The sequence below is a fragment of the Fusarium fujikuroi genome, chromosome FFUJ_chr06 (genome assembly GCF_900079805.1).
Source record: "Fusarium fujikuroi IMI 58289 draft genome, chromosome FFUJ_chr06".
In the NCBI taxonomy this organism is placed as follows: domain Eukaryota; kingdom Fungi; phylum Ascomycota; class Sordariomycetes; order Hypocreales; family Nectriaceae; genus Fusarium; species Fusarium fujikuroi.
Window position 1 is genome coordinate 3326939 of NC_036627.1, and position 14517 is coordinate 3341455.

The window sequence follows — 14517 nt, forward strand, 5'->3', positions numbered from 1 at the left end:
TGTCTTGGTCGGTGTGTTTTGCTCTTCAGCTATTGTTTCAGAGAGCATCAGAATTGCATCTTTTTCTCAATGGCTTCTGACGGTATGGATATGGACATGTATGTCCAACATCTAATCTAGACGCACACGCCCTCGCGGCGTATAATGTCGTCGGCCTTGTTGTTGGTGGCCATTGAGGTGGACTTCCAATCCCCATTGCCATCCTTGTTCCATGCAGTCCTCGATCACCCTTGTCCAACATGAATATTTTGCCGTTTTCTTACTTCAAGGATAAATTTTCATCGCGAGATGCCTTCCTTTATTGATGGAGTCTACGACAGCCTTGCTCTCTATCTGACAGCTTTGCCGCACTCTGAAATGACTGATCCATCGCATCGCTCGATATTCGGCGCTGTCGGTTGTTATCGCCATCATCTTTCTTGACCGATGTTCTTCTCAATGGCCCTCCGAGTGGATGAGCCGGTGACTCATAGCTATGCCTTCCCTTGATGCTGGCGCTGACAGTGTCTGCAGCTCGATGCATATACCCTCTGGTTTGCTGTATTGATGTCCAAACAAACCCGCGGCCCCGTCATATCGGTCCCGCCATGCACCCCGAGTTAGAAGCCGATTGGCATCCACCACACGCACTGCCTTGTCTAGTAGACGCAGACGCAGACGCAGACATACATACACAGACACGTTGCTGTGTGCACCACCATCAATCAAGCTTCACGATAGAGGGGAGGCGGGAGAGGGTACTACCCCCGGCGTGTAAGTGATGGAGGGGCACAATAGAACAACAGAATGAGCTCTTCTCTTCTTTTGATCAGGACTTTTGCATGGCGGATATGCGTCTGCAGAACCCTGGTGCCTTTGACTTATCCTTACACAACAGCTCTCCTCTATTCGCTGCGTCAAGCGACGATATCCAAACAACAAAGCCAATGCCCCTCCAAAAATAAAGTCGAAAAAATAAATGGTCCTTGGCAACAAGTTTTCCAGGTTTCCCCTCCCCCTCCAACAGCCTAGCCAACCCTACTGCGGACGCTATAATAACAAGGCGGTCTTTTTTCAGCTTTTTTTCTCTCTGCCTCTTCCTCACCGACTCTTGCAAAAGACGGTGCCCGTTGCTCGGGTGCCTACCGTTGATGGGGATGCACCATCGCGGGGCCCTTTTTCAAAGACGGGCCGCTATCAGAGGAAGCACAGCGCTTCAAGGACAGGACTCGAGAGAGAAAAAAAAAGACGGACCCCTCGCCCTGCAGCTCCCCGAGACCTAGATCACGACGTGGACGCAAAACGGCCAAGGCTGAAGGTATACAAGGACCAGAAGCTGGCCGCATAGTGACGTATGCAGGATCCCACAGATCCATCGCGGCTCTCAGTGAAACGTTGTTGATGAAGGCTCAGAGAGAGAAACTGTGTGTGTACTACGGTAGGAAATCTGCACGTTGCCAGTATCATGGCGTGCAGTAAAGTTGCTTCTCTAGTGTTTTCTAATGCTCAAGATATACACATACATACATTTACATATACATTACATTACATTTTGACTAGACTCCAAGCCGCTGCAGATGTAACCCTTCCGCTAATACAAGACAAGATCAAGCGCCGACGATCAAAAAGCACACCGCAGGCAACACCGCCGTTTTAAAGATCGCGGAACTAGAATGCAGTGCCCGCTATAGCGTCCTCCACTTTGGTTGACAAGGGCGATCACTCTTGATTGAACTTTGCTTTTTCTTCCCCTTCGCACTGGAAAATTCTCTTCTCCAAATGCATGAGAGCGCTTAAGGTGTGCTGCGAGGCCATTAGGGCAGAGACACGCAGCTGCATGCATTGCATATTTTAAAAGAGGGTCTTTTTTTGACATGTCTTCTGTTGGAGCGCCAACGCCCTGCTGTGCTGCATCACGATGGAGTATTATAGCTAAATTTTTCCTCTTGTCGGTGACGAAATAGAAGCCTAGAATAGTCTGATCCCGGTAGTCCCGTGGACAAGAAGAACAGCAGAGAGGGGAGAAGAGAAGAGTCATACGTGAGGTGAGCCCCTCCAGTTCAAGGCTCAGGCGCGTTCATGCCCAGCGGTTCTTTGAAAGGTGGTGTTGTCTGCGTTGTCCATGCCTCGAGGGTACAGGATGGATGCTGTTTTGGTGCTGGGCCTTTCGGGTCCGGCCGTAGAACAAATGAGATCCGACCAATGGATGCATTAGCACAATCTGCAGCTCGGGAACCAGAACGACATGTTCCCGCTCTTTCACACGTCACATCACATCTCAGTTTTGGAAAAGCATAGGCTATGTACCAATGGCGAGATTAGGGCATGGCAAGAGGAGAGCAAGGGGGTCGACATGAAGCCCTGTGTTGTTATGCGATGCTGCACGGTTGCAGTAGGTAACCAACCCTAGACCACAGAATGAATATTCGCAAATAGAAATAACAGGGCGAGCGGAGGAGTCAGTGAGAAAGTCGTGATAAGGTCTATTAGTTCGTGATATTCATCATGATACCTCAGTATGGCATGTGAAGAGGTGGTCTGCTGCCAAGGTTATTACCACCTCAGCGCTTACACATCATTTGCTCGTGAGAATAGTAACATTGACCAGCAGGCCTCAAAATATAGTGGTGATTTTTTTTTTTGGCTCCAACACGCACCCCTCCATCGCATGACCACTAGCCACGTGGGATGTGGCTGTGCTTTTGAGGGTCCAGCCACAACCACTCGGCCGGGTCCGCCACCGGGGGTCCGATTCGGGTTTGGGCTGGAGTCTGCGCACGGCAACGGCAGCGGCAGCGGCAGCGGGAGGCATGTGATGGGTCCTGCAGGAGACCCCGTGGTTCCCGATTTTCTGGGTCCCGCATGCGGCCCCATCGACATATCCATTATCCATTTATCTCATCGGGCTGACGTGACGTGACAGTTTGTGAGCCTAATTAATTCAAGTGACGCAGGACGATGTCAACCTCGAAAGTGAATCATTTGAATGAATTATTGCTCGTCTGTGACTGATAAGAGTGACCGTGTTCCCTGCTGCCTAAATCAGGTCCATCCTGTCATTTCATCAACGACTCCCCCGCCACCCAATTTCCATGCTTTCTTTGGCGATTGGGTATCTTTTGCCCCCGTTCAATATGGGCTGACAAAATCCCCAACAAATCAACCGTTTAACATTTTCTCAAGGATTGATCATTACCGACAAGCCTACACAAATGAGTCACACTTTATCGCAAACGCTCATGAACTCGAATAGTTGGCCAGCACATCGTTGAAGCCCCTGACACAGCCACACCGATATGTCAAACCGGCCATCGAATCAACTGCCTTACCTAAAGCTTGGTACAAGTCATTTGAGCAGAGTCCTAAAGCGCCAGGATATGTGAGGATATGTGATAGGCAGCAGCGCGCAAGAGGGAGCCCACGATGACGCACACGCGATATCTCAGATTCCTTATACACGAAACGTGTCGCGCCAGGCAATGTCTCCCGCGAGGCAGGCACTTCACATGTCGGGAACCAATACAAAACCGCGGGGAAAGAGGCACAGCCTTGTGAAATGTCATTCACGGTGCTGGTGAATGGTGGCGATGTCAGCAAATGGGACGGAAGACCGGGTTGATATCCGTGATATCGACACGCCTTTGTCTAAATGGAGGTTGGCATATTGATGATATGTTTCGCAGTCAACGACTGACCAGGTTTGCTGAAACCTATTGGTGATAGCAGAAGGTGGATGACCCTCAAGAGGCTGGAACAGTTGTCGGGTCGACCAATGTGAGGGCATTGTAGGACACAACGAGAGAGTCACAAGTGAATTGGCAAGGGGCAAATCAATATTGCTCGAGGTAGGTCTAAAAAGACCCAAGAAGCCTTAGAGGAGCGTCTGAGAACCTATACATTACCTTTCGATGAAGGGACACTGCGAAGCTTTGACTGAGATACCTCAGGCACGGCCGACTCTCGAAGTCCACCCTTACTGATTTCCTCCATATTGAAGTGACCCTAAATAATCTCTTGGCCGTGAGTAAGAGGACGATGCGGTATTGGTTGTTCCATCCTCCTGTCTCTATTATGCCACTCATTGGCCTGATAGCTTCCATACTATGTTTCTCGAAATATCTTGCATTTTGAATGATAGACTTGTTCTCTACAGAGAGCGATGGTTGATAGCAACATAATTGGGGTTTCGCACTCAGCCGAAAAATGCTTCAAGGACACCTTACATGAACCAAGCCGCAGCTCTCCTCCCTGTGTCATGTCTCCTTCGTAAGCATGTACATATATGACGAAGTACCATATAATGATCAAATCCGATAGCAATTTGTACGAGTATTAGAAGCGGAATCACCAAGGCGGTGCACTACCATGCCCCATTCTCTACACCCTTCGTACTTTGTGTGAGAGATGCCCCAGACGTCAAGGGAATCCCGCGTGAGGGCCAAGAGTCTATAGGCGTTGACCTTGTCGGCGGTGATGCACCTCTAGACAAGAGAAGACCCACGAGCTGCACCCTTCAGGGATGCAAGCAAGGCTTTACAACCCTGTGATCCACCTCTCAATGAATGTCCCTTAAGATAGCTTTGCATCCCCGGTACCAGTCTGCAAGATCTGTCAATATTTCTTTGAGTGTAAAACTTCAAGAGACAAGCCATGTAACAAAAAAAACTGGAGAAGTTCTTATTGGTTGCACAGCCAGCTTATAGAGAGGACGAGATTCTAAGTTAGACAGCCAGGTGAGTCCCGGGTTATGGATTGATGCAGAAGTCCACCATCTTACATGGCCGAAGTTGAACAGTTTGAGATTTGGGACCTTGTTTCTGTTAAGGCCACTCTGTAAGGCATTGACGTTAACCCCCCCCCCCCCCCGGCCCTAAATAAAGCTGGAATCATCCTAGAGCATATCTCAAGATCTGAAGTGTTTAACGTATAGGGAGTATGAGTGGAAACGTCTTGCTTGTTGCTAAACTCTACTAGTATGCATACAAACTTTATCTTACCATGACAACACCTGCAGATGTCTTGGTAGCTAGATACCCTGGACATGAGGTTTCCATTCTCATAAAGCTTGGAAGATCGGAGGTTCTGTTTCTAGGTTAGTAGATAATACAGAGGTCACCAAAATACGAGTTTATTACCATATCGATTTGGCACTGCGACATATAGCTTTGCTAGTCTGGTTGACCTGATTATATAGAATACATCAGCAGTGATTCCAAATCTATAGCATAACCTGTCAGTGGTTACGCCAGTCCTAGACTCTCAAGCATATTGTATGTTTATATGACGGTGTGCTATATCCCAAAGGTCTGGTGAAGGTTGCTACGAGATCAGTGTAGACATAGAAATTGGACCGAATGATTGGAATGGAAAAATATGAATGAATTGATGGAGGAAGAAAAAAGTTTAGAACATCTGAATTAAGTCAAGATTCGTATACTGTCCGTAAATCGGACCAATTACTACAATATAAACCATGGTAGTAAGAAATGTCAAAACGATACTTTCCTTGTATCCTTAAAGCGTTTCTCTGTGAACCATTAAACTCCAGACCACCAAAGAGCCAACTGCTGAGCCGCAGACACCAAAACTACTAGTTTATTGGGCGCAGCAGAGCAGGATGCACCCCAGGTTTGCATCTCTCATGCTTCTTCGCCTTAACCTTATTGAAGCCGCATGGCTTATGGGACCCGAGGCAACTTATGCAGGCGTACGTCCCGAGACGCTGGGGATAGCGAGCTACTCGACACTTCCCAGGCTCTTTGCAGCTATTGCAAGGAAAACGGGCTGGTACCCCGTTATCTTCCAGGTAGTGGACCTTCTCGTGGTCCTTGAAGTTGCTCATGTTGTACTCCTTGCCGTTGCACCTGGTACATGTCTTCCGATTGTTGACCTTGTTGGTGCGACCGGCCCTTTTGTTGACGACGGGTGGCCTCGCGGCCGCTTGAGGAAGAACCTCAGGGCTTGCCCTCATGGTAGCCTCTGAGTCTGTGTCTGAGACTGAGTCCGCCATGGCGGTAGCCTTAGTCTCTGGCTTAATCCCATCTTCCCCCTCTTTTTCGCGCTGCGTCTTGTCGTCACAGCGACTGCCCTCCGGATATCCCTTATCAAAGTGCGTACAGGGCTCCCCCAAAGGCACCATGACAACACACATGTAACATCTTCTGGCCTGAGCGCGCTTCTCCTCCTCCACTTGCCGAGCGTTGATTGGTGTCCAAGGCGACATGTATGATGGCAGGTCAGAACTAAGTTTAATATCAGGGTGGATTCTACTTAATTTTTGGTAGAAATGTTTCGTTGTGATAAAGTTGAAATGTTCTTATGTGATTGAGAGTGAGGAACTCGAGATGTTTTGATGTGATAAAGAGTAAAGAGAAGAAATAAGGAAGACGGGGTTTGTCTCTTTTGTAGTAAGAAGATGAGAAGATAAATCAAGTCGTGGAAGTTATTTACAAGAGGCAATGGTATACTTTGGTTTGCAAGTGAAGCTGGACGTGAAGTCACCACTGAGAAGGAAGCCGCTACATTGCGCGCATTTCCTGAATAAAGCATGATACATCCCCGAATGGTCCCCTAAGATTATTTGGTATCTCCTGCGCTATAGGGATTAAGTTTATTTAAGATTGTTCTTAGAGAAAGTACTTGATCATCAGTGAGTCGGGGGGGACTACAGATGAAGATATTCGCCTGTCCCCGGGGATAAACTTTTGTTACACACGACCATAGTGAAATATCACTCGATTTGCAAAGCTCGAGAAGAAAGCTTGTAGGATAATTAAGCTTAATGAAGCTTTTAACCTGGGATGAGAACTGCATGGAAGGAGAAACACCACTTTGGTCGGTTAGACGAACACGATAGCATTTACATGCTTCGGCTCACGAGGTGTTTATGCCACTTGCTCTAATAAGTCTGTTTCCAATTAAATAGGTATCCAGGGTACTTGGAGTTAATACGGCCGAGTCTAGACGATCACCAGTAGAGTATTTGCCCTGGTATGGTAGCCGTGGTACAGTTTCATGCCACTCCGACCTGGAGACACAGGATCATGGATGGGAGCATCTATAGACTTTGGGCAAGCCATTTAACTTCCCCCAGAAAGACATGGTAAGAATTCTGCTGCCTTGCACAGTCCTATTGAACCGAACATGCTGTTCTTGTGAGTAAACGAGGCCCTGGCAAAGAGTGGCCTTTTGTTCAACATCTTGGAATTGCTACAAGTACTATGTGAGCCACTATATGTGATTGAGGATCGATCATCCCTATGGGGAATATGAAGAGTCCCACTTGATACGAAAATCATGGCCATGATACGAAATTGATAAGGACCCATATGGTTGAGGCTCGACTTAGACGAGATGCCATGGCTTCATTATAGTTCACATTACCCCAGAAATTGCGCGCGAATTGGAAGCAAAACAAGGGATTGACCAACAAGCTGCCAGGGTTCTACCATAAACTTTAGGTTCATGCTGTTAAAGACCAAATTTGTATAAGCTTATGGGAGTGGCATATTTTCTTGACAGTCTATCAGGGCCCACCTTTTAGAATCTTCGTTACATGAGGTGGTCTGTGAATGCCGCAGCTGCCTCACTTATTTATTGTTGCAATTGTGAGGAAATGCCAGTCGCGTTTCGAAAGAGCTCGTTTGAGAAAGAATATAACGTGTAATCTTACGTGGTGTTATACAAAGCCCAGCATGCCTTCACTCTGGTGTCATGCAGTTGCGTCGAGGTTCAATGATAGGAGGCACTTACACCAGTAACTAAAAATAGCCTTGGTCAATGGTGATGTTTGCAGAGCAAAAAACAACAACTACATGTTTGGCAATCGAACCGTATTCTACTTCAAATAGAAAACTCTCCCGCCCATGAATTATCGTTCTCTCGATCGTCAAACATAAAAGATATACCGTTGTTGAGAGTGGTGTGATCTCAAATGACGATAAATAAGGCGACGGATTGCCAGACCTTCAGTCACAAACAGAAAAGATCTGAGACCCGGAGACCCCCGGCAATCTGGATCGATCTAAACGAGCAAGGATTTATATACATAGAATAAGTATCAGGCGTCTTTCACGTGGAATTGTCATCCCACGTTCTAAGCCTCACCTGTTCCCATTCCCCGCAGCGCAACTCGCTGGAGCTGAGGGGCGATATCCCGAAGCCGACCGCCGCAGCCCGTGAGCCGCGACATCAGATCATTTCGGCATCTAAGTCAAGTGAGGGACGCTATCTTACCGAGGGACAACTCAGGAACACGACACGTAGTAGGGGAAACTGACGTGTTTGTCATGACGAGGCAAACACGCCAAGGCAGTTTTTTTTTAATAGGGACCTGAGTCTTTAAGCTTAAAGGCGCTGAGGTCCCCCCCACTGTAAGCCATTTAACGGGTTCAACATTTATGAATGCCACTTGCGTCAACCACCTTCAACGTCCACTTCAGGAACAGACAAAATCTCCGAATCACACTCCAACAAAGCAAGACACACATATTTATTAGTGGAAAGCCACCAAAGTCATGTGCATCGTACTTCTTACTACAGCGCATCCCGATTATGCATTAATCGCCATTGATAATCGGGACGAGTTCATTCTTAGGCCGACATCGCGGCCTCACTGGTGGACTCACGGTACATCTGGTCGACCAGTCTTGTCGTCACGGGATCTTCAACGAGCAGAGAAAGGAACATGGATGGGCATTAGCAAGGACGGCCTGATGGCTGTGCTCACCAATTACCGAGAAACAGATGTTCAGGACCAGAACCACCCTATTCATGCTGCCAAAAGCCGCGGCGGTATGGTCACCGCCTGGTTGGGAACACCACCCGAAGAGAGTCTCAAGGACAGCGTCCACAAATTGGTCGAGAACGACGGCGTTAAGGGCGTCGGCGGCTTTTCCATGGTTTGCGGCAAGCTGAGGAAGCAGACTCAAGGTATTGCGATTGTAAGCAACCGGGCGGGTAACGTCGAAGAGGTGCCTATCGTCGCCAAAGAGCGCGGTGAGATTTTGGGTCTGAGCAACACTGCCTTCGATGCGACAGGGAACCAGGAGGAATGGCCCAAGATCGCAATGGGCAAGAAGCTATTCCGCGAAGCTATCGATAAATCTGTATCCGACAAGAAAAGCAAGGATGACTTTGTTTCAGACCTCTTTGATGTTCTCAGCCACGACACACTACCCAGGAACGAGAACGCGAGTCTCGTCGAATACATCCACGAGCTCAAGAAGAGCGTCTTCATCCCGTTGATCGGCGACGAGAAGCATCGAAAGGCAATGGAAGCGGCCATGGCGAAAGGACCCGGTGAATGGACAGACGATCAAGCAGCTGCTGAAGAGCTGATGTCCGAAGCACGACCGGATCCTAGTACAACACCCATTATGGGTTTCGAGACTGGCATGTACGGCACCCAGCGACAGACTGTGGTTCTGGTCGATTGGGAGGGTAATGTTACGATGGTGGAGCGGGCGCTTTGGGATGGAAATGGCAATGCGGTGCCAAAGGGAGAAGGCGACTTCAAGTTCGAGTTTGAGATCAATGGATGGAATGACGAGTTTTGTAATGGAAGCACAAATGGTACGAATGGAGAGACGAATGGGTATTTGTAGACGGTGTTGAGATGGTTGTCACGCAGACGATGCATTGGATAAGAAGCCATAGATAAAGAATAGACGGACACTTGATACTAAGACCACGATGAGCTCCTGGATAACAATAGCAGCAGCCCTTCTAAACGGCAGGGAAGAACTGCCCTGGGGAACGACTTCCTCTAGCGCAAGCAGCCAGAGGTGACGAGATACAGCTGTTGACAACTGTTCATCACTGGCAAAGCGCAAAGCTCGACCTGACACTGACACTGGCAAAACTTCACCACTACCCATCAAAACAAACCAAACCGAACCAGGCGTCTCCAGGCAAGGCGTCCAAAAAACAACAACAACAACAATGGAGGCTTTTCGAAACAGCACTGGCTTCCAGAAATCCTCTTCTCGACTTCGTCTACCCACTCCATCTAATGTCTTCTCACGAGGAAAGAAGAAGCGTCCTGTGATCTCTGGCCCTATTGGACCTGTCAAGAACTCTCGAGGTCCCGACTTCACTCGAAGTGAAACCCTCATCATTGTTCCCACCATCAAAGACTGCAGTGGCTCAGACAAGTCATTGTCAGACAAAGAAAACGTTGAAGCTAGGAAAGCAACTCGACGACTCTCTGCTAGCTTCTCGGCTCATGGATCACTTGCTAGTCCCCCTACTGTTGCCAGGTCTGGGCTGACTGCGACTTCGAGTTGCAATCTGAACGCAGCCTCTTGTTCAACCTCAACAACGACCCGTATACCAACAACCAAATTTCATCTGCCCACAACAAAGAGAACCCTGAACTCCCCGAAGCCCGGCCTTACTACTTCATCTTCGCATCAGTACCTTTCGAGTGCTGCTCCCATCAAGCCTTTGCCCACAACCAGCTCATTCCACTCAATCTATGAGGACTTGAGCCTCGAGTCCACCGTCCAAGACGAGAACGTCCCCCCCTCCGACCATAAAAAGTCAGCTCTCCCGGAACATGCTTATCAGGGCAGCTTTCAGAAGAACAAAAGCCGTCTTCCAAAGTCACGAACATTGGCCGTTTTGAGCGATCTTAAAACATCCATCTCCCGATCTTCACTCAACTCTAAATTCTCCTCCTCCCGCGATTCCGATGACCCATCGTCTCGCAAAACGTCTGCATCTTCAACAAGTAGCTTATTCGTATCGACTACGTCACGACTTGGATTATCACGAGCATCTCTAGTTTCTCGATCCAGCAGCAGTTCCGGCACCACGGCGACAGAAGTGCAACCAGATCCCAGCCATATCAGCACATCACAACCATCTGCATATTGGTCCGGGCGCTTTGTTTCTCTGCATGATCGTTTCCTAGCCGAAGAATACAGCAATGGGGAGGCCAACGCCCTGGACTCGAGTCCTGGGCATCCCTTTCAGTACCACGCAATGACCACCGATCGCGTGGCTGTCAACTCCCGTCCGACTCACCTCTCCCACTCCACCACCACATCGGCACTTACAAGCCTAACTGGAACAAAGCCTCGCACCCCACCATGCAATAAGGATGCTAGATGCCTGCGAATCTTCCAACACCTTGAAAGCCTTTGTACTACAAGCGAAGCACGCCGGTCACTGGTAGCCTGGCAGCAGTCATATGCCCGTCGCGTGGGAAAGCCACAGCTCCTCCCTCAGGGGGGTCGCATGGAGGACAAGAGTCTGATGGGCAAGATTTTTGGCACAAACCCCAACAAAGGAGGAAGGCGAAGCCTCCCAGTGATGAGCGAATCACGCGTGCCAATCGCCAGAAAGACGAAGCCAGTTCCTATGGTTAGAGGACTCGGGAAGCGGGTTTCCATCAACTGAACGCTCTTTGTTGAGTGAAAAGCACGGACACACATGATTGTTCTTTGTTCTGAGCTCACTTATCATTGCTTCGATATTTTTGAAGTGTATAATAGTTGAAAGGGACATGTTACAGCCAACAGTTGGCATTGTGGTACACCTCTATGTTAGCGATTTGTTTCCTGATGGAGTCGCAAGGTGTCGAAGCCTGAGCTGTTCGTTTTTGTTAGGGAGTTTGTATTATGATTGAAGAGAAATGAAGGAAAGCAGGCAATGCTGTAGCCATAATAATTAATTTCTTTTTGATGTCTAATTATTTGTAACCTTGTGATACGAATGGGAATGCTTATGATAAATTTACTATGCCGCCGAACACAGCTTTTGATGACTTTAGTGCAACCAATCCTTAGCTTAGACTATTTAGACAATTTCCAGACAATTTTAATGCAATAATTCGACTATCCTGGGTTTGTTTCGTTTTTATTAGAGGTCCCGAGGCCTCTCATCCCTATGCCGAGACGTTTTTGTGCAGAAGAGTTTAATTATTGTATCATGGTCGGATAAAATTCACAAAGTCTTCGTTCGCTCAGATCATATTTGAACATTCTGGATACCGAATTGCATTGGTTCTAGCCTGAAATGCAGTCACATACAACGCCAACCGTATCTTGGCCCCCCTTTCGAGTTGAAATATCGTTTTAGTGAGTCCATCTAGATATCCCATCGACGCCAAAAACTCCAATGCTGTAGATCTCTTACCTTCTCCCTTGCGTTTTCCCATCTCGCAAAAGTATTCTCATTCCGTCTTCTTGCGAATCTTCATATAGTCTCTAATCTGCTCGTGCTTGCTCGCAAAGAACATCTGTCTTGCATCATTCTTCCACACCAAGACACCCACTTCCTCGGCAAATCTTGATATATCCTTGTATTCCCTATCATCCTCGAATGACTTGAACAGGAACCCGCTCGTTGTCTTCATGCGTTCGTTTTCGAGCTGCCATAGGCGAATTTGGTCGACTACCGTGGGGGGCAGAACGGGTTTGTTGTTTAGAGCTGCGGTGCGGTGCATTTGATCGTGTGCGTGCGCGGAGAGGTAGGATATGATCTGCTCGGCGGTGATGCCAAACTGAATGGCTTGTCGGATGGATTGGCGGGAGATGCGGCCGGCGACCATGTCGGGAAAGCGCATTGCGAGTTTGGTGAAGAGAGCAAGGACCGCGATTTGAAGTGTTGACTGGGTGTAGGCGTAAATACGGTAGTTGGTCTCGATGATCACACTGCCGCGCTGCTCGGTATTGGCGGCTGTCACGCTGCCCCCTGGTGCACTAGATTGCCCTGGCTGTAGAGCAGCTGCCGTCGCGGCTGCAACGCCATCACTGATGCTGCGAAGACTATTGCTGCTCGAGGTGAGGGTCGTAGCCAAACGAGTCGGGAAGAACATGGAACGTTTGTGGTTAGGGATGTAAATCAACCCAAAGTCGACAAGCGAGGGCAACATGTTCTTACGCTGTTCCGTCAGCGCATTCGTGTCGTACGCGCGACCAAGCTCCATGCTGGCAAGGACGAAGAGGAACGAGAGCATATCTGTAGCCTCCAGCCCAGCCATCTTATTCACCTCCATAGCCTCCAGCCAAAGCAACAGAAGCGTCCATACTTGCGCATTGGCCTCTTGCAGCAAAAAGGTAAAACCAGCTTGTGTGATACCAACGCTACCGCTTGCTTTACGATCGACGAGGCGGCCTGCGACGAGGAGTTCCTTCACGCTCTTATTCGGTCCAGAAGATTCGCCGGCGCTCTTATAGCCAACACTAGATACGACAAAGTGCAGGATGTCTTCCCATTTCTTTCGCGCGTAGCGGTCGAGGAAGGCGATGTCGATTTCGGGCGGGATTTGGAGTGTTGACGGTACGCCGAAGGAGTTATGTGTGCCGCCGCCTGATAGCGCGAGTCGAAGGGATAGTTTAAAGTTCGTAGTAAGTTGCATTTCCTGCGGTCGTTCCTTTGAAGGCGCCGTGATCGAAACGATGTGTAGAACGCGCAGGATCGACAACGCCTGGTCCTTCTGGCGCTTGTGGCTTGGTTTCACCCAGTCATCTAGATCGCTGAGAAGTATAGGTTTGGGAGAATAGAGAATGCGCATGACAAAGGTCTTTGCTAGGGAGGAGTTAGAGATTGGGCGGGTGTAGTGGTTGTGGTGACGAACCAAGGTGCGGTAGCATGCGACGGAAGATGGCGAACGCGGTTGAGGGTTGTTGGTAGAGCTTGCGGAAGGTCGTGCCGGGGAGTTTCTCGAGATACTCCGCGAGTTGGAGGGAGGGCGCTGGGCTGACTGACATGTTGGGCGACGGGGGGAGCGCTCTGTCAGTCAGTATTTAAGGGTGCTATCGCATGATCGATTGGTGTGGAATCGGGGATGATGTGTCGATGAGCGTGGTCGATGCAAGATATGTTATTGACAAGAGTATATGCGAGATGCGAAAGTGTAACTATGGTGCCAAGTAAGCGCCGATATGTGGTGAGGTCGAATGTGTCCGAAGGCTAAAGATTTGAACTTCTTTGAAAGTTCACGAAGCTATGAGCACGAGCTCTCCAGGCACGATGAATTATTTTCGGGCTAGCGTTTAGCGACGCGGATTTAGCGGGAAAAGCTCGGTAAACGACGTCATACATGCACCCCAGGGCGATCGATCTACAGCCCGATCGTCGACCTACCTACAGCAACTCATTGTAGCTGCGATTGTAAGCAGATGTAATAGCTTAGAAACGAACCTTTTGTTGATTCCCGGGTAGTATGGAGTTAGAGACAGAAAAAATATTGCAGTGCAATAAGGTTCACCCAGCCTCTAGAGGATTCTCAAGGATTAAGTACATACTTGGCCGTGAAGATAGGCTACCCCTTATAGAGCAAGAAAACATTAGACCTTGATATGGGGCGTCAAAATAAATGCAGTAAAAGGTATCCAAAATTTAGGTTAAATTACCTAAGTCTTTTTATCATTTGGGGCCAAGGTCCTGAGTTTTCTTTCCTCCCCTAGGCTGCATCAAGGAGGGTTGCTTCAGACTGACATGAACTTCTATATCATTGATCCTGGTAGATAACTAACTTCTATCCAATAGGGAATTGCCTACCACTGACTTTGCTTCGAAAGTACCTCT

At 48.6% G+C, this 14517-nt stretch overlaps 4 protein-coding genes; 2 read left to right on the plus strand and 2 right to left on the minus strand.

Annotated features, from left to right (window-relative positions):
- Positions 1–116: 116 nt before the first annotated feature.
- FFUJ_06346 (uncharacterized protein) lies at positions 117–6202 on the minus strand (the record flags this gene model as incomplete). XM_023579660.1 has 2 exons in its annotated part: positions 117–203; positions 5771–6202. 2 exons carry the CDS (start codon positions 6200–6202, stop codon positions 117–119), a joined length of 519 nt encoding a protein of 172 aa, XP_023432856.1.
- Positions 6203–8495: 2293 nt separating this feature from the next.
- Positions 8496–9584, plus strand: FFUJ_06347 (T10-like protein; the record flags this gene model as incomplete). Its single annotated transcript, XM_023579662.1, has 1 exon — positions 8496–9584. The coding sequence occupies one exon, from the start codon at positions 8496–8498 to the stop codon at positions 9582–9584; it is 1089 nt and encodes a 362-aa protein (XP_023432457.1).
- Positions 9585–9921: 337 nt separating this feature from the next.
- FFUJ_06348 (uncharacterized protein) lies at positions 9922–11382 on the plus strand (the record flags this gene model as incomplete). The annotated part of the gene is made up of 1 exon (XM_023579663.1): positions 9922–11382. The coding sequence occupies one exon, from the start codon at positions 9922–9924 to the stop codon at positions 11380–11382; it is 1461 nt and encodes a 486-aa protein (XP_023432458.1).
- Positions 11383–12157: 775 nt separating this feature from the next.
- On the minus strand, positions 12158–13697 carry FFUJ_06349 (related to transcription/repair factor TFIIH subunit; the record flags this gene model as incomplete). XM_023579664.1 has 2 exons in its annotated part: positions 12158–13515; positions 13565–13697. The coding sequence occupies 2 exons, from the start codon at positions 13695–13697 to the stop codon at positions 12158–12160; spliced, it is 1491 nt and encodes a 496-aa protein (XP_023432459.1).
- Between the last annotated feature and the right edge of the window lie 820 nt (positions 13698–14517).